The sequence below is a fragment of the Anopheles darlingi genome, chromosome 3 (assembly GCF_943734745.1).
Source record: "Anopheles darlingi chromosome 3, idAnoDarlMG_H_01, whole genome shotgun sequence".
NCBI classification, from domain to species: Eukaryota; Metazoa; Arthropoda; class Insecta; order Diptera; family Culicidae; genus Anopheles; species Anopheles darlingi.
Genome location: NC_064875.1, coordinates 27,889,759 through 27,907,479, shown reverse-complemented (window position 1 = coordinate 27,907,479; position 17,721 = coordinate 27,889,759). Strand labels below are relative to the sequence as shown.

At 48.0% G+C, this 17,721-nt stretch overlaps 3 protein-coding genes across 3 annotated transcripts; 2 read left to right on the top strand and 1 right to left on the bottom strand.

Moving 5' to 3' along the window:
- Positions 1-7,340: 7,340 nt before the first annotated feature.
- On the top strand, positions 7,341-9,122 carry LOC125955379 (membrane-bound alkaline phosphatase-like). The gene is made up of 3 exons (XM_049686512.1): positions 7,341-7,460; positions 7,528-8,705; positions 8,781-9,122. Exons 1-3 carry the CDS (start codon positions 7,391-7,393, stop codon positions 9,120-9,122), a joined length of 1,590 nt encoding a protein of 529 aa, XP_049542469.1. The 5' UTR covers positions 7,341-7,390.
- A 744-nt stretch (positions 9,123-9,866) lies between these two features.
- LOC125954130 (alkaline phosphatase-like) lies at positions 9,867-11,711 on the top strand. Its single transcript, XM_049684169.1, has 3 exons — positions 9,867-9,959; positions 10,042-11,219; positions 11,298-11,711. The coding sequence occupies exons 1-3, from the start codon at positions 9,878-9,880 to the stop codon at positions 11,643-11,645; spliced, it is 1,608 nt and encodes a 535-aa protein (XP_049540126.1). The 5' UTR covers positions 9,867-9,877; the 3' UTR covers positions 11,646-11,711.
- Positions 11,712-12,384: 673 nt separating this feature from the next.
- Positions 12,385-16,862, bottom strand: LOC125954143 (uncharacterized). The gene is made up of 5 exons (XM_049684190.1): positions 15,553-16,862; positions 14,948-15,394; positions 14,395-14,554; positions 13,115-14,295; positions 12,385-13,033 (listed from the first exon to the last, which is right to left on the bottom strand). Exons 1-5 carry the CDS (start codon positions 16,822-16,824, stop codon positions 12,617-12,619), a joined length of 3,477 nt encoding a protein of 1,158 aa, XP_049540147.1. The 5' UTR covers positions 16,825-16,862; the 3' UTR covers positions 12,385-12,616.
- Between the last annotated feature and the right edge of the window lie 859 nt (positions 16,863-17,721).

Here is a 17,721-nt window from a genome sequence, read left to right as displayed (position 1 = left end):
TGCTGTAATTGTGAATCGTATCCGCTTGCCCTTTTCATAATACCACCGCCACCAAACCAACTAACCGTCAGGCAAACGCGTGCCAGAACGGTAATTGTTTTCAAGTCTCGGGAAACAGGAAAACGATTTCAGAAGTGCTAAACTGATCGGATAATCTGCTTACAGGAGGAGCACGGAGCTCCAGTGCTGCTCCAGAAGCGTTCTCTTCCCACTTGCCACTTCCCAAAAGATTCGGTTAGCACTGTTGGGCACTACGACCGACCGGGTAAACGGCCGTTTGCAGTTGATCTGGGATCTACGGCTTATGGGCGCTACTGGTTTTTGAGGTGAAGAGCTTACCAGTCTCGAGGCAACTGGTGGTTGGCGGGCGGTGGTGGTTTAATTTTCCGCAACGAAGGAGAATATACGTTTGCAAAAAGGAAAGGAAATTCGCTCGTCAGCGCCGCTAGTCCGGAGCGTTTGAAAGGCGGTTTCGGTGGCTGAGGGTGTGTGTGTGTGTGTGTGTGGTTTGGACGATGCTTGCCCCAAGATAGGGCAAACGAGCGCGCCGCTCGGTACAAAGTTGGTAGGTTATCTGGCGCAGTTGATTAAAATTCAAACTATGAGCTCGATATTTAATCAACGAACGAGCATCGCTCACCGCTCAACACCAAACGGGCAACGGCGAAATGAGGAAGCGGCGAGAGTTTTGCGGTGAGTTTGGGCAGACCGAGGGTGGTAAAGTTCCAGTGTAGTTTAATTTGAAACTAACGCAGTTTTGCGAGCGTCGAACGAGTCGAACGAACACTCGAGTGGTCGAGAGGGTGCGGTTGTAGGAAGCCCCTCTGATGAAAAACGTGGATGGGTGGCAGGCAGGCAGAGAGCGTATTAAGTTGTACTTAGTGAAACCCCGCCATAGTAAGAGCCAGCTCCTATCCGAATGATGATGGTGCAGCTATTGAGCCGTAAAGAGCTTAAAGCATCTTCCAGTTTTTTCGGTACGATATCGCGATTTCCTTGATAGTGTGCGATGCTCAACGCTTTGCAGAATCGTAATCGAGTTACAGTTCAACACTTTTTCATTAAAAACCTTCTTTATTGAAAAAGAGATTTGTGCGTAATGTTCATTTGAATTATAAACAGATTGCGCATTTTATTAACATCGTTTTATCATTTTAAAAACAGATTTCGCATTGACTTTAAGCTACCTAACCTTTTCAAGGAGGGACTATATAATTTTGTTTTAATTTGCAACTCCCATAGTTTCTTGTGTTTAACCTAAACATCGAGTTTCAAACAAAATTTGTTAATAATCTTATAACGTAATTATGTAAAATTCCGCTTTTAGCAAAATTTAAAAAAAACAGTTTTTTTTCTGCAATTCTGTGAAGATGCGAAAAGTTTATAAAATCTTGACCATTAAAAACACTTGTAACCTTACAAAATAACGTATTGCAGATAATCGAGCTACCACGGACGCCTCAAAAAGTTCGTTGAAGTAAACATGCCTTCCCAGAATTGATGCCATGGCTGTACTTTTCAATATATTTTCCTCAAATTACGTCCTAGTAATCTTAAAATGTTGTAGCTTAATGTGGCATTCATGACAACACATAATATAAGATGAGTTCGAAAAATCCCCAATAAAATGTGTCTATTTTGGGCCTTATTAATAGCGACAGAGGAAGTTTTTTCAAATGTTTTAATGAAACCACCGCTGCTAAGTAAAACCTCTCATTATCAGCTCAAGAGTTCACGAGAAAGGTTTTGCAACGCCTTTGAGCTACGTTAGCATGAAGTTGAAGTCCTGCAACGGAAATAAATGAACGCGAACGCCCTGAAGTGTGATGAGAGCTGGGCTCTGAGCAGTTCAACTCGTACCAGTGGCTGCCGGAATGGCTATGATAAAACGGTATAACGTATATGCTCTCACGGCTGTACTCTGTTGTTGACATGTCACGGCGGCATTTTTCTTTGTTAGCGTGTCATTCGACTGGGGATTAGATTAAAAAATGTATAAAAAAAAAAAAACTAGGGCAGACACTGACAATGGCTTATTATACGACTGGGTAGATTGTGTGTGTGTTTTAGATAATTTTCTACAGTAGATATCCTATATATGTGTTTTTAAAACTGGTCTTGTATTTTGTATATGCGTTGAAACAATTAAATATTGCTATACTGGTGCTCTACTCAACTGGGCCATAATCTTTTGCCATTTTTTCTGAATCATACGTAATCTTTTCACAAATGTTGCTTTCTCGGAAAGTTGTTGAAACGGTTCAGCTGCATAACACGATGTCGTTGTGCTATGTACACTGCCATGCTCGAGATGGCTTCAGCAATTGGCTTTAAATTTCTCCCAACTCGAACCATAAAATTACATTATTAGGACCTTTAAGGTCAAGAGTCAAAGGTCAATATAGAATGCTAAAAGCTGCTCGAGTAATTTACTTAGTAAGCTGTTCAACCTTATGCTGTGATCAAAGGGTGGACAACAAGACACGATAGATAGAGAGTGTACAATGCAGTCTGAAGCTCGGTAGCCACCCCAGGCAGAACCGATTCTATTGAAAAGTGATGGCACTGATTGCGATGTAGAGGAGAAAAACTTACGATTAAGTACAGGTCATAGAGGCAGGATCGAACCAGTTAATTACTGGATTGTTTGGGAAACCAGCAAAAATATTCGCCCCATTAGCACCGATGGTCAACAGATAAACTCTCGTCCCACAGGCAATGCTGTTGATCCATTTCTAGAGGTAGGAAAGTCATTAATTGGGTCCGGTATATCTCGGTCTCTATGGCAAGTAGTTTATAAGTATGTATTTATTTACGTCGAGTTCAGCAGAACTTTCCTATTAGTTTAGCCAAGGTACTTGATGCAAGCAAGTTCTCATTAAAAATAAGAGAATAGTTGGCAGTAGATGTTTGTAGCTGAGATAGATGTTTGTGATATTTTAGTTTGGCTTCCTAGCATCTGCATGTATGGATCGCTTTCTTCCAACGTCTGCATGATTCACTCTTCTTTCAGAACCACGGAGTTGGATTTTTCTCCGGCTTTTTTCTGTTTTTATGGTACTTTCCCATCAAGTCAAGTGGACATTTACTTTTAATTTTAAGTTCAGTCACTGTGCCAAAGCGCAAAGTTTTCGCAGCGCAAAGGAGTGATTAATTGTTTAAGATTTACTTTGAAAAATAAATTTCACTGTACACAATGAAAATCTCGCTTCTCAAGATAAACCTTATAATTCGGATAAAACTAATGATGAAGTTTATAATAGACTGCCATGTAGACTGGATCTTTGGTTTCTTTTTGAGGTTCGAATTAAGATTGAATATTCATTCGGAAATTTTTATGAAGATATAATATTGACAAATTGTGCTTATTCAACTAAATGAAGAGATAAGACTGAATGATTAAAGTAAATTCATTAGATAGCAGGTTTTTCAGAAAGCTTTTAAAATCAAAATGATAATCTAAAATTCAATACTTATTGTCACAAGAGGGAAAATACTCATCCGAAAAGTTAAGAATATCTAATGTAAACTCATTCTGCAAAACAAATGTAACACTATAATTATTAATTAAAAACAATCGCCAAACTTCCAAACACCCCTTAAGTGTTATCCTTATGTCTTTCATGATATCTTTTCAATTGATTTTCTAGCGTACATGTTTATGTAACAACCAGTCTATAATTCTATGAAGTTTAGAATGTGATCTTATATAAAAAAAATTACGTCATTACTGCGAGAATCCGTCTTTTTTTAACTATCACTGCTCAAAATTGCTTGATTGCCTCATTAGCGATATATTTGACGATATTTTTAACGTAAGCGTACCCCACGAAATTGTTTAAATCTGCTTCCAGCTAGAAGGAACCGTACTGAGGGCCTTTATTTAGCATCCCTTTCCCTCACAAAAAAACCAGTGGAAGGATGTCGTAAATTAGACCATAATATCCAGAAGAATTTTTGGAGGGGAAAACATGGAAAACGCCGGGCGCGGATCGTGTGATCGTTGTCAATAATGCATGATAATTCAATTTGTATCAAGGTAATGAGAGTATTCACCAGAACTCCCACGAGACAGACATGCGAGATGAAATCGCTTACCTAACGACGTCGTGATGTTGTCGGGCGACTACCCGAACCGCCCGGCGTCCGGACCGGGGCGACAACAACATCTTACAAGAGCGCACAAAAATCCGTGGTGAAACCGCACATACGCACACGTACACGCACACAAGGACCAAGGACAAACTCGCACACCCACGCAGTTTGTCTAATAGATTAAATTAAGCCACTCGGCAACCGCCGGAAGCCATCGTCTGCCGTCGATGCGATGAGGAAGGAGCGGGTTAGTCGCATGTTTCGGGAGGCCGGTGGCTGTAAAGGTAAACAACGGAAAAGGAAATGTCATGCAGTCGTACCGCGTATCAGCACCCGTACACCTGTATGTGTGTGTGTGTCCGCCCAGGGGGGAAGCATACCGAACAAAGGATTTGTTCGCTTTGGCTTCAATGGCAGCACACAAATGGCAAATGGCGAAACGGGGCATATACGGGGTGGATTAAGGGATTATTTGGGGTGGAGAGAGAGAGCGAGCGAGCGAGCGAGCAAGTAATTTCCGTAGTTCATTCAATGACATCTAGAAAGCAACATTAAGCTTATTGCTAACTGTAAAATGAGTTTCATGAATTCCGTGGCCATTCATGTTGTCGTTGTTGTTGGTGGTGCTACTGTTTCTGCAAGCAGGCCCAGATAAGGACACGACGACTGTGCCTGGGTTGACCTGGCAGAACTTTTAGTCTTTCTCAAAGGTTGAGTGTCAGCACTCGAGTTCCCAAGGAATAACATGTGTCATTAGCAAAGATTACGTCGAGCTAGCTATGTTCCAAATGGTCTTTGCTGTACTTTGAGGTACCTAGGAGCGAGAGAGAGAGAGAAGTACATTTTATTTGAAGCAGTTCAGGGGGTCCAAAACAGAGTCAACAATATTCCTTTCAAGGTGGATGCATGGGGTTGATAAAACTTTCTGAAGCAAATGTATCATACGGTATCGTCTATTTGTTTCTTAGAGTCAATTTACATTCGGAAGTTCACATGAATAGAGTTTTGTTCAGAGCATAATCAGCGCAATAAAAAGAATTCCATACTCCATTGGCTGTGAGTGCAAATCAATCCTGAGAGTCTGACGTACTAGGTTCTTTGTTCTCTGTTAAAATACAGTAGCACTGAAAAGAATGGTTAGCAAACAGGGAATAAAAGTTGTGTTAACAACTCCAGCATATGCTACAGAAGCGATTGTCAACAACAAACTTTTACTCTAGGCTACAATCGATCCAATTAATTCTCGACGGAACTGGAGCTCAAGCCGGCACAAAGCTTGCTGTATTATGCAGTCATCAAGCAAAACTATCGCCGCCACTTTAACCTACCATTCGCAAAGCGTCAAATATTCAAAGCTTAAATATTGACAAAAACCAAACACGATCGGACCACGGATTGGTGGAGTAACAAAAGCAATATTGCCCCGGTCGCATTGAAGGCATTCTAATTTCATAATGCTGTTACATCTAACCGAGCTCCCCGCATGTACATAGTCCACTGTGCTTTGTAAGCGGCAGCCAGCAAAAGGCGATCAGCCCGTATTTTAATATTTATGAAACGATAATCGACAGATGAACGAGAGAAGAAAAAAAATGTCAGAAAATATCCCATAATAACACACTGGGAAAATCCAATAAATTCCAGCTGACTTGCGGTGCGCTCGCAGTGGATGGCTTGATAACGGCTGGCGCTGCTGCAAACTTTTCCGGACCAACCGAACCACGCCGAAACACAATGGTTCCATCTTCCATCCGCTTCTCCGTACTGATTTTCTTCACTCACACACACACACACACACACACACACACAGCTGGTGTTCAGTACGCAGTTCGCGAAATTGCCCTTCCCGAAAATACTACAGCTTCAAGCGCTACAAGTTTACTGAGTGTATGCGAGAGCTTGACAAGGGATCTTTTGGAAGGTGGGGGGCACAGCACGGAAGAATACAGAGGGCACACGCACCCACTCTTTATCTTGCTTTTAAACAGATTTCAAAAAGCCCCAAGGCCAAGTCTGATGACTCTGGGACGGGGCGGCGTACCGACGACCGGCTGTTTCCTGGTGAAGTGCGATGTCGGCGGAGTTTGCCGAGGCGAAACCGCGGCGCATAATGATGTACCGACGAAGAATGGGACAAAACTTTTTCCATGTCTAAAATTAGGAAGTTATTTACCTTCGTCCAGGTATGCGCTAGAAGTAATTTTAAGTTGAAACCGGTTATTGTGTTTTTTTTTTGTTGGTTTGGTGACTTTATTTGGTTTCGTTGAGCAACCCGTGTAGCAATGATATGCATAAGCGTTGTTCGAAAGATACACTTATTAATCCTTGCAATTAGATAAAGTTCAACACTATGTACACAATATACATTGCACTTATGCCCTTAAGTATGGTATTTCATTCATCCCAAATTGTAATGTTAATAAAGACAAGCTTACATCTGCTTTGAATGAGTTTGTGACAACAAATCCTCTATTATAAGGTATATACTTTCGGTTATCTCTATTTATTCACTTTTTTCCATAAGTGAAGTTATATTTTCTTTACCTCTTGTTCCTTTTTCAATTGAAAGATCTATTACTTTTATAATTTTTCTTTTATGTATACCGTACATTCGGTCGATGATATCTGTTTATATGTTTTATTTTCAAGTTATACTAGCAATTGTAAAACCTTCAAGGAAACTGAAGACTCCATGCCAGCATCTAGCAACTCAAATTTAGATTAAGATTATGCTTCTCCACGCATCCTCGCACAATGGCGCTTCATGATTGCTTAGCCGAGTTCACGACAAACGGGTAATAACAGCCGATAGACACGAGAAGATCAATCACCAATACTTTCTGCAACTCATCGAACCAAACACAGAGAGTGTTGCTGGACCATCACGTGTAGTGATAACTTTTATCACGTGTACTACATACCGTATTGCATAGCATATTGTTTCCAGACAATGCCATCAATGTAGCGAAAGAAATGGCGACGTCACGACACAATACTAAGGTGTGCCGTTGTATGCAGACGCGATAACGTCAAGGTTCCCGGTTCTTGTATTGCCCTTTTGGCCAACCAAACGCCACACCCCACGTATCGGCAAGGCGCCAGGGGGAAGGGCGTGTTTGACGTCTTGATTGTTCCGAATCACTTAATAATCGTTTAATAAGTCACCGGAATCAACGACAGATTAGCCTGCAATCGAATATATATTTTAAGAACCCCGATAACCTTGCCGCTCCATCAGTTGTGTGTCAGCTCTCTGTCGTGTCGGATCGGGTGTTCCCGGCCGGACATTACCACCATGCGTACCTTTGGTTTGTGGAGTGTTCTGTTTCTGGTTGGTGTCGTCGCAGTTGCAGCACTTGATTTGGGTAAATCACGTTCGGCTATTATTGGAAATGTCTGTGGTAAGCTAAAGGAATGTGTACCCCCTCCTAGATGAAGACAGTGACAAGCGACACCATCCAAGGCTTCTGGATGAGCTGAGCCCTAAGAAATCGCTATCGAAGAATGCCGAACAAGAGCAGACCATCAAGTACTGGAGAGACCAGGCGAAGGCAACGGTGGAGCAGTTGGTGAAGAAGAGGGAAAACACAAACAGGGCCAAGAATGTCATCATGTTCTTGGGTGACGGTATGTCCATTGCCACCGTTGCCATGGCACGTGTTTACGCAGGAGGCGAAGAGAAACCATTATTCTTCGAGGAATTCCCGTACCTTGGTATGGCGAAGACATACTGCGTAGACTATCAAGTACCCGATTCCGCCTGCACAGCCACAGCCTATCTGACAGGTGTGAAGGCTAATTACGAAACGATTGGTGTGAATGCCCATGTCCAGGTGCAGGATTGCCATGCTGCCCGGAACCGCTCAACACACACGACATCGATCGCTCAGTGGGCGATGGATGCGGGTAAGGATGCTGGTATAGTGACAACGACGCGCGTAACGCATGCCTCTCCGGCTGGTGTGTACGCACACACATCATACCGTGATTGGGAGAACGACTTTTATGTGAAAGAAGATGGTTGTACGTCGGAGCAGGTTGATGATATCGCTCATCAGTTGGTGTATGGGGAAACAGCGCCAAAGTTACGTGTCATATTGGGAGGTGGGCGACGTGAGTTCTTGGATCGACAAACGGGCGTGGATCCTGAAACTGGTAACGGAGGATACCGTTCCGATGGCCGTAACCTGATCGATGAGTGGCTCAAGAATGGGCCGGTCGGTGAGAACCGTACGTTCGTGTGGAAGAGGTCCGAGCTGATGGCCGTAGATCCACTCAGAACCGATCGGCTGCTGGGAATGTTCGAACCCAGCCATTGTGCCTACAATCTGGATCGAGTCAACAAAGGACTGGACGAGGAACCGACGCTTTCCGAGATGGTGGACAAAGCCACGGACATGCTAAGCCTCAATCCGAACGGGTTCTTCCTGTTCGTCGAAGGAGGCCGCATCGATCACGCTCACCATGACAATCGTGCTAAGCTGGCTCTGGACGAGACGGTGGAGTTCGACAAGGCGATTGAGTTTGCACGGAAGAAGTTTAGCGAGGAGGACACGCTGATCGTAGTAACCTCGGACCATTCACACAGCGTCAGTTACGCAGGATATCCGGTAAGTTAAAGGGAATTGTTTTGTGGCAAAACCGCTTGCAAGTGTTGGAATGAGGTCGGTTGATGTCTTTTACAGCGTCGTGGCAACGATATCTTTGGAACTGCTGGAACGGGCCGAGATGGTCTGCCCTATATGACGATCAGCTACGCGAACGGTCCAGGCCACAAGAAGCATGTCGATAAGAACACAGGCACTAGGATGGATGTGCGCGAAATGGATAGGAGTAAGGACAACTTCGATTTCCCAGCCATGGTACCGAAAGACTCGGAGACGCACGGTGGTGAAGATGTGGCAGTGTACGCGTCCGGTCCCTGGTCGCATCTGTTCGCCGGATCTTTCGAGCAGAATGTTATCCCCCACATGATGGGCTATGCAGCCTGTATTGGAGCTGGGATGCATGCCTGTGATCGAAGCTGAGCGAGTCTTTGGGTGAAGAATGTGATTCGACAACTATTTAAGATATACCGGATCAGGTATATCCCGTAGAGGATGATCTAATGCTGTATGTAAAAGATTATTTTTTGTACTTATCTACTTAAGAATGAAACTGAGATGCTCAAAAGTCGACAGTCCTTATATCTTTGCGAGCTGATATTATTCTCCAGTTTGCATAATTACGCTCGGGTAGGGTTTACGTCGCTATAGGCAACGAATAAAGGTCAAGAATGTACAGTAATAAGATAAGAGTGAATGGCTGCATAACAAACATGTCGATAGCGAACACGATTTGTGTTGCAGCAGCACCCTAAATGCACCCGACTGGCAAGAGAAAAAAAACTCAATTTCATGGTGCAGCGGCCTTCAAGTTGGTTGGGGAGCGAAACATTGTCATAAGCCCGCCACAAAAAAGTTCCCCCGGTGATAAGCGGACCATCAACCGACCTCTGTTCCATTGCCGCTATTAGCTGTAAACCAACTTACCAACAGCGGAGCGAAACGAGTGAATGAATCAAGTGTACCAGACATCATCGGTCCATCTACTGCCACTTTGAAAAGATTAGCGTCTGGTGATGGTGGGTTGATAGGCTGCTATCTATGGGTCCCAAGTCCTTCACCGCCGAATGTGCACTGTACAATTATCTGGAATGCTATGCGCTGCTCTTCTCTAGCAGAACAGACAAGTGCGAGACGTTCCAGGGGCAGTCGCAGTATCTCGCAGACAGTCGAACAGTATGATGGCAATGGCGCATCGTTGGGCACTATTGTGCGTAGTGCTAGTGGCCTTTGGTCTGGTGCACGGATCTCTTAACGATGGTATGTATTGTTTGGACCGGGATTTATGAAAGCACGTTGCGTATTTTTTGTAACATCGTCTGCTGGTGTTCCGTTCGCGTAGACTACGACAGTGATAAGCGACATCATCCGAGGCTTCGGGATGAGCTGAGCCCCAAGTCGCAGCTGAAGAATGCCGAACAAGAACAAACCATCGAGTACTGGAGAGACCAGGCGAAGGCAACGGTGGAACGGTTGTTGAAGAAGAAGGAAAATACAAACACGGCCAAGAATGTCATCATGTTCTTGGGTGACGGTATGTCCATTGCCACCGTTGCGATGGCACGTGTTTACGCAGGAGGCGAAGAGAAACCATTGTTCTTCGAGGAATTCCCGTACATCGGAATGTCGAAGACGTACTGCGTGAACTATCAGGTGGCTGATTCCGCTTGCACGGCCACGGCCTATCTGACGGGTGTGAAGGGTAATTACGAAACGATTGGTGTGAATGCCAACGTACCGGTGCGTGATTGTCATGCGGCCCGGAACCGCTCAACGCACACGTCATCGATCGGTCAGTGGGCGATGGATGCGGGTAAGGATGCTGGTATAGTGACAACCACGCGTGTAACGCATGCCTCACCATCGGGCATGTACGCACACACGGCATTCCGTGATTGGGAAGATGATTACTGGGTCAAGCAGGATGGTTGTACGTCGGAGCAGGTCGATGATATCGCTCATCAATTGGTGTATGGGGAAACCGCACCAAAGTTACGCGTCATATTAGGAGGAGGCCGACGTGAGTTCTTGGATCGAGACACGGGCGTGGATCCCGAGTACGGTCCAGGAAGAGGGTTTCGATCGGATGGCCGTAACCTGATCGATGAGTGGCTCAAGAATGGCCCGGTCGGTGAGAACCGTACGTTCGTGTGGAAGAGGTCCGATCTGATGGCCGTAGATCCACACAGAACCGATCGGTTGCTGGGAATGTTCGAACCCAGCCATTGTGCCTACAATCTCGACACCGTTCATAAAAACCTGCCCGAAGAACCATCACTGGCCGAGATGGTCGACAAGGCAACCGACATTTTGAGTACGAATCCGAAAGGTTTCTTCCTGTTCGTCGAAGGAGGCCGCATCGATCATGGACATCATGACAACGAAGCGAAGTATGCCATTGACGAGACGGTACAGTTTGCCAAAGCTATCGAGCTGGCGCGAAAGAAGTTTAGCGAGGAAGACACTCTGATCGTAGTAACCTCAGATCACTCGCACAGCGTCAGCTTCGCAGGATATCCGGTAAGAATGGGAATTCGATCGAGTTCGATAACCGTTCAGTAGGTCGGTTGTGTATAAGTCTATGTCGTTTTCTTGTAGAAACGTGGAAACGATATCTTCGGTACGGCGGGAACTGGTAACGATGGGCTGCCGTACATGACGATTAGCTACGCGAACGGGCTTGGCTTTAACACGCACGTCGACAAGGTGAAGGGCTCCCGGACAGACGTTCGTCAGCTGAACAACTTCAACGAGGACAATTTCCCCTTCCCCGCCATGCTACCGGTCGAGCTGGAGACGCACGGTGGTGAGGATGTGGCAGTGTACGCATCGGGCCCGTGGTCCCATCTGTTCACCGGCACCTACGAACAGAATATCATTCCGCATGTGATGGCGTACGCCGCTTGCATCGGTAGAGGCCATCGGGCGTGTCAGGACAAGAAGTAAAAGCGAGCGAGAGTGTCAGGTATTATCTCAAAATAAATGTAGATCTATCATACTAAAAATTCCCAATCACAACCTTTGGATGAATTCCGTTTACCGATAACAGTGAAAGAACAATATGCAATTGCCCTTCGACCCATTTACCGAGGGAGCAAGAATGGTGCAAGAAGAATTGCACTTTAATCTGCCATTGACCATGGCGCACTGCTGTAGCAGCACGTTGGTTGACGTGTGGCGTACGCTCGGATGATGAATTATGGGTTACGGATGTCTGGATTTTCTGGGGGAATGGTACGGCCCAAGGATGATTTACGACTGGCTGTACGGCTTTAGCTAATGACGCCATCGGAAGGTCTCAGTTGTTTACAACCGTCGCGGCGCGGGACCGTATCAATCCCTCTATTGAACCGTGTTCGACACGATAATCGAGTTGTCTGACCCCCGTCCCTGTAAGTGGTCGCACTTGTCGGCTCAGTGCTACTACGTAGGTAGTTAAAGTTACATTTCTGATAAGTGTGTAGCGGTAGTCCTCCCGTCTTGAGCTTATCTCGATAAGCTTGATTTTGATTGGCAAAGATTGGTCTCTGTCTTCAGCGGTTTGTACCCCACCGGGGGCATACAACGCAATACCCGGTAGCCGACCAATGTGGTCCGTATTCAATAGTCTAGACCCATTCCGTCCGTACTAAGCACACACACACACATGTTCACATGTTTGTTAACTATTATATTTACAGTCGCTTACTGGTTGCGGTCGATAAGTGGGTCTTATCAAGTGAATCGAAGCGTATATCGTAATTAGGATTGCCATAATATGGCCCCAACTGTTACACATGTCTCGCCGCACCAGCCGCAATCAATCATCGTACCCACGACGGCCGCCATCTGCTATACGCCCACGAGCACGGTGGCGGTGCGGTACGGTGAATAGATAATAGGCCCTCCCCGAAGGACGAACCGAATAAGCCGATCTATTACTGTCGCGTAATTGCCATGACAACGGTAATGACGATCAAGGCAAGCAGCGGCAGTGTGGTCAGGGTACTGGCAGCACTGGAGTCATCGTAGTAATCGCCGATTTGCGCAATGTAGGAGATGAGGTAGGGCAGAGTGTTCTGTTCGTAGACACCCCGGAACAGATGGCTCGATGGTCCGGATGCCCAGACGGGTACATCGTCACCACCGTGCGTTTCAGCATCCATCGGTACCATCGCCATGTACAGCTGGTCCATCTTGCTGTAGTCGTACTTGGAGACATCCTCGCGCACACCACGGTTGCCCTCGGTGTAGGTCGTGTAGTAGGACATACCGTTCGCATAGCTCAGCGTGGTGTATGGTAGTAAGTCCTCGTCACTGATATCTCCCAGACCGAGAATGTCGTTACCACGTTTCTGTATCGAGAGAGAGATACAAAGCGAATTGTTTAGCTGGCGCACGGCCGATACTTTCTGGGGCTAGTGACCTCGACTTACCGGGTAACCGTTGTAGGTCATGGTATGGGAATGATCGGAGCTAACGACGATCAGTGTGTCCTGCTCGCTGGTCATCCGTCTCGCGGTGCCGATCGCTTTCGAGTATTCGGCCGTCTCGTCCAGTGCTAGCCGTGCCCAGGTTTCGTGGTGCGCTACGTCAATCAGACCGCCCTCCACGAACAGCACGTATCCGTTTTTGTTTTTCTCCAGCAACCGAATGGCCGTTTCCGTCATCTCCTCCAGCGTCGGTTCGTGCCGCTCGGCATCACCCACACGCTCCAGGTTGTACTTCATGTGGCCGGATTCAAACAACCCTAGCAGATAGTCGGTATTCCTAGTATCGACCGCTTGTAGCTGCTGCCGGTTCCACACGTACTCCGCCTTTCCCATCGTCGCGTGCTGCCGTTTCCACTCTTCGATCAGATTCTTACCGTCACGCCGATAACCGGGTTTACCTTCCTCGTCGGTCACTTCCACTGGCAGGAGATTTCCACGCCCACCACCGAGCACCACATTGAACCGTTGGCCCATCTCCTTACCAACCAGCTGCTCGGCAATATCATCCACCAGTGCCGGATCACAGTCCGCGTCAGCGACCTCCACATCGTTCTCCCAGTACCGGTTAGCACTGCTGGCGTACGCCCCGGCCGGTGTCGCGTGCGTTATCTTCGTGGTCGTAATAATACCGGTGGACTTACCGGCATCCTGAGCCCACCGGAGTAACCCCTCGAAATCGCTCGCATTACGATCGTACTGGCAGGTGTACCGTGGAACAGAGGCCGCAATATTCACCATACCGTAGTTGATCTTCACACCCGAAAGATAAGCCGTAGCCGTACACGATGAGTCCGATACCTGCCGATCAACGCAGTACGTCCGGACCGAGCCAAGATCGGGGAAGTGCTCGAACGACAGACTATTCGCCTCGTTACCAAGGTACATGCGAGTAGCGGCCACCGTCTGCGACGATAGACCGTCACCGATGAAGAAGATCACATTCTTCGCGTGGTTTGTGTTGGGCTCGGCGGCGAGCTTCTTGGCCAGTGTGTCTTGTGCCTGCTCGAACCAGTACTCACTGTCACGTTCACGCTCGTCAAATCCTAGCGGTTCGTCGGCGATCTGTTTAGCGTGGCCTGCAGCGGCTTGTTTCTCCTGTCGGGAGTGAGGATCTCGGGTACGACCTAACATAAATCGCACGCACGGAGAACAACAACGAAAGATAGAAGGTTGTGATCGAAGTGATCTTGGGTTGGAATACGATGAAGACAACCGATACTAACCCCCGTGAGGAACGTGCACAATCTCGCAGACAACGACCGAGAGCAGCAGCAGCAGCAGCAGCAGACATGCTGCTTGGTACCTTCCAAAGATCGCCATTGCTAAGCGCGTTCCGATGGCGAGGGTGCGAGAACTGCTTCTGCGAGAGCTTCCAATCGGTAACTGAATTATGGAATAGCACGCACCAGGGACCATCCTATCATCTTCTAGCCACACATTGTTAGGCCCGTTATCAACGCAGCCCCAAACGACGCCTTCCGATAATTCCGGCGGTACATTCGTTTGTCATCGAAATGTCACCATGATATACAGCTTGATTACAATTGCTGCCATCCCCCGTAACCAACCCACCGAAGGGCACACGACCACGTGAAGTGCAACACGAGCAGGAAGATGATTATAGATAGAGATTGTCTAGGGGCGTTTGTTGGGCTTTTTTTTATTGTTCTGCAGTAAACCCCCTTTCGTGTGCACTTTGAGCATCAGCTGAGCAGCGTGCTGATGATGATGATGGTGATGGTGATGGTGATGTTGATGATGGTTCAACTAAAGAACAAGTAACCTTCGGATGTGTGCTGCTATCAGTAGGCCAAGACAGAGCGTCGAAAGCAATGCCGTGGGAAGTGGCAACCGAGTGGCCGAGCCATCGTCATCGATTGCTTCGGGCTTCCAGCCGAAGCTCTCCCCAATATTGGCGGCATAGGCGATCAGCACCGGTATCACGTTCTGTTCCGTGTTCCCGATGAACAGGTGGCCACCCGGGCCACTCGCATACACACCGACATCCTCACCGCCGTGCGTCTCGGACGTGAGCGGCACTGTGGCCAGATAGCGCTGCCGGTAGCTCTTGAGATCGTAACTGCTGATGTCGATACGCTTGTTTGGATCACCGTTCTCGTACGTGTCGTAGTAACCTTCGCCATTGGCGTAGCTAAGCGTCGTGTAGGGCAACTGATCTATGTCACTTGCGTCCGCTATACCCAGAATGTCGTTGCCACGAGTCTGTAAGTACACAGTACGGAGTGGTTTCGTTAATTCCCTACTAAAGACAGATCTAAAGGACTGTATAAGCCTCTTCGCTACGTGGTTAATGACCGATAAAGAATCGCTGTCTCAAATCGCAGACTACTGATATGTTGCGCAGAGCACCTTGTACCTACCGGATAGCCATTGTACATCAGCGTATGGCTGTGATCGGACGAGACGACGATCAGCGTATCGTTGACGTTGGTCCGCTTGCGCGCTAGATCGATGGCCCGATGGAACTCGGCCGTCTCTTCCAGCGACAGGCGTGGCCGGTTCGAGTGGTGCGCCGTATCGATGAGACCACCTTCGACGAACAGCACGTAACCGTGCTCGTTACCATCCTCGAGCACCTTCAGTGCCGCCTCTACCATCTCCGACAGTTTCGGTCCGCGATCCTCCGCCTTCTGATCATCGATTTCCAGATTGTACAGACAGTGGCTACTGCCGAACAGGCCGAGCAGATAGTCCTGATCCTTCGCCTCGGCCGCCTCCAGTAGGCCCGCCTTATCGTAGACATACCGTGCCCGACCTTTGGCACCCCTGAGTTCCTTCCACTTTTCGATCAGATTAACTCCATCGGAACGGCGACCGGCGCTACCACCCTCATCGACCGTACCGGTCGGTAGGAAGTGACGACGACCGCAACCGAGCGCAACCTTCAGCTTCTGGCCAACGTCACCGTGCACCAGCTGGCTTGCAATGTCCACCGGTCGCCGGTCGGCTGGGGTGTTTGGGCAATCGGCAATCACCTCACTGTCATCCTCCCAATCACGCTCGGCACTGGCGGCGTAAGCACCGGCCGGTGTCGCATGGGTAATGCGTGTCGTCGTCACTATGCCCGTCGTTTTGCCCGCATCCTGGGCCCACTTGAGCAGTCCCTGGATCTCGGTCGCCTCGTGATCGTACTCGCAGGTCGCACGTGGTACACTGGCCGCCACGTTGATCATGCCGTAGTTGATCTTCGCCCCCGATAGGTACGCCGTAGCGGTACAGGCCGAATCGGCCACCTGCCGGTTGACGCAGTACGTCTTCGTTAGGCCAAAGTACGGGAACTGTTCGAACGACAGGGCCAGGTTCTCGTTGCCAAGGTACATCCGTGTGGCGGCCACCGTCGGCAGTGACATTCCATCGCCGATGAAGAAGATGGCATTCTTGGCCTTCCGCTCGTTGTGCGGTTGCTCCAGATGGTCCCGTAGAGTCTGCTGGGCACGGTCTCGCCAATACTCCGACGCTTCCTCGACCTCATCGTACACTGGTACACTGTTCCAGGCACGCCGGTCCGAACGTGGATGATCCGTATCGTGCTGGCGTTCGACGGTGGGAATGGCATTGATTACGTTCGAAAGGGCAACATCGACACTGAGCGCTAGTAGCACCAGCCAGATACTGAGTGAGATACTGGCCATTGTAGCGACCACCGCTGCACGTTACTGCACTGCACTAGAGCGCTTACTGCACTGTCCGCTTGTCGAAGGGTAAGCACCGGTCCTAGCTACAGCTCGAGAGGTCTGCCCTCGAGCCAAGAGCCACACTCTTTCAAATCTCGCTCTTCACAAGGTGCTAGGGGTCTATAAGTAGGTTTAATCGCTGCCAATGGCCCAAGTGGCTGCTATTTGAACAATGTGTCGTGCGTTTGTGTGCGACGATAAGTTGGATTTGCAATTAATCCTGCGTTTATCGGGACGCCCTGATTCATTGTTTCGCCTGTTTGCTGTTTTGCGTTCTCTCGTCCCCTCTACCTGGCCCCCCAAACCAAAGCTCATCGATCATTTGACCATCCATCATTCGTCCCTCGGCGCCCAAAACAGAAAAAACCGGGGCGCACCCCGGGGGTTGGCATTCGAATTGGCTATATTTCGTCCGGTAGGCGCCAGTGGAGTCAGGCATGAAAAATGATTTGGTATTAGTTGGAGAAGCGCGGCTGCGGTTACGCCCCAATGATTAGCACGTGAGACTTTGGTGCAAGGAACGTGCTGGCGATAGTCGCGATGCTTTGGGCGATCACCATTTCTTTTCTTGCCGCCATCCGACGCTGCTGAATGATACGCTTGTGTACGTCAAGTGAGTTCCGTTTCGATTGTTCCATAATCACATCGATGGGCACGTTTGCACGGAATGTTGTTGGGGCTTCACACTTCCCGCCCGGTGGTCGAACAACTCTCGAATAAAGATAACTCGATCATGTGGACGGTCATAAATCATCTTTAATTGTGGGTTAAAAATGACCTCAGCAGGAATTGCATAGCGTTCGCTAGCATTGTACACCTCTCTCTCTGCGCCCCAATGGATCATCTTCGTGACGG

Coding starts and splice junctions, on each gene's coding strand:
- LOC125955379 (XM_049686512.1), top strand. CDS start 7,391: ATGCGTACCTTTGGTTTGTGGAGTGTTCTGTTTCTGGTTGGTGTCGTC. Junction 7,461..7,527: donor AGTTGCAGCACTTGATTTGG/GTAAATCACGTT, acceptor ACCCCCTCCTAG/ATGAAGACAGTGACAAGCGA. Junction 8,706..8,780: donor TCAGTTACGCAGGATATCCG/GTAAGTTAAAGG, acceptor TGTCTTTTACAG/CGTCGTGGCAACGATATCTT.
- LOC125954130 (XM_049684169.1), top strand. CDS start 9,878: ATGATGGCAATGGCGCATCGTTGGGCACTATTGTGCGTAGTGCTAGTG. Junction 9,960..10,041: donor GCACGGATCTCTTAACGATG/GTATGTATTGTT, acceptor CCGTTCGCGTAG/ACTACGACAGTGATAAGCGA. Junction 11,220..11,297: donor TCAGCTTCGCAGGATATCCG/GTAAGAATGGGA, acceptor GTTTTCTTGTAG/AAACGTGGAAACGATATCTT.
- LOC125954143 (XM_049684190.1), bottom strand. CDS start 16,824: ATGGCCAGTATCTCACTCAGTATCTGGCTGGTGCTACTAGCGCTCAGT. Junction 15,395..15,552: donor TGATGTACAATGGCTATCCG/GTAGGTACAAGG, acceptor GTGTACTTACAG/ACTCGTGGCAACGACATTCT. Junction 14,296..14,394: donor TGTGCACGTTCCTCACGGGG/GTTAGTATCGGT, acceptor GATTTATGTTAG/GTCGTACCCGAGATCCTCAC.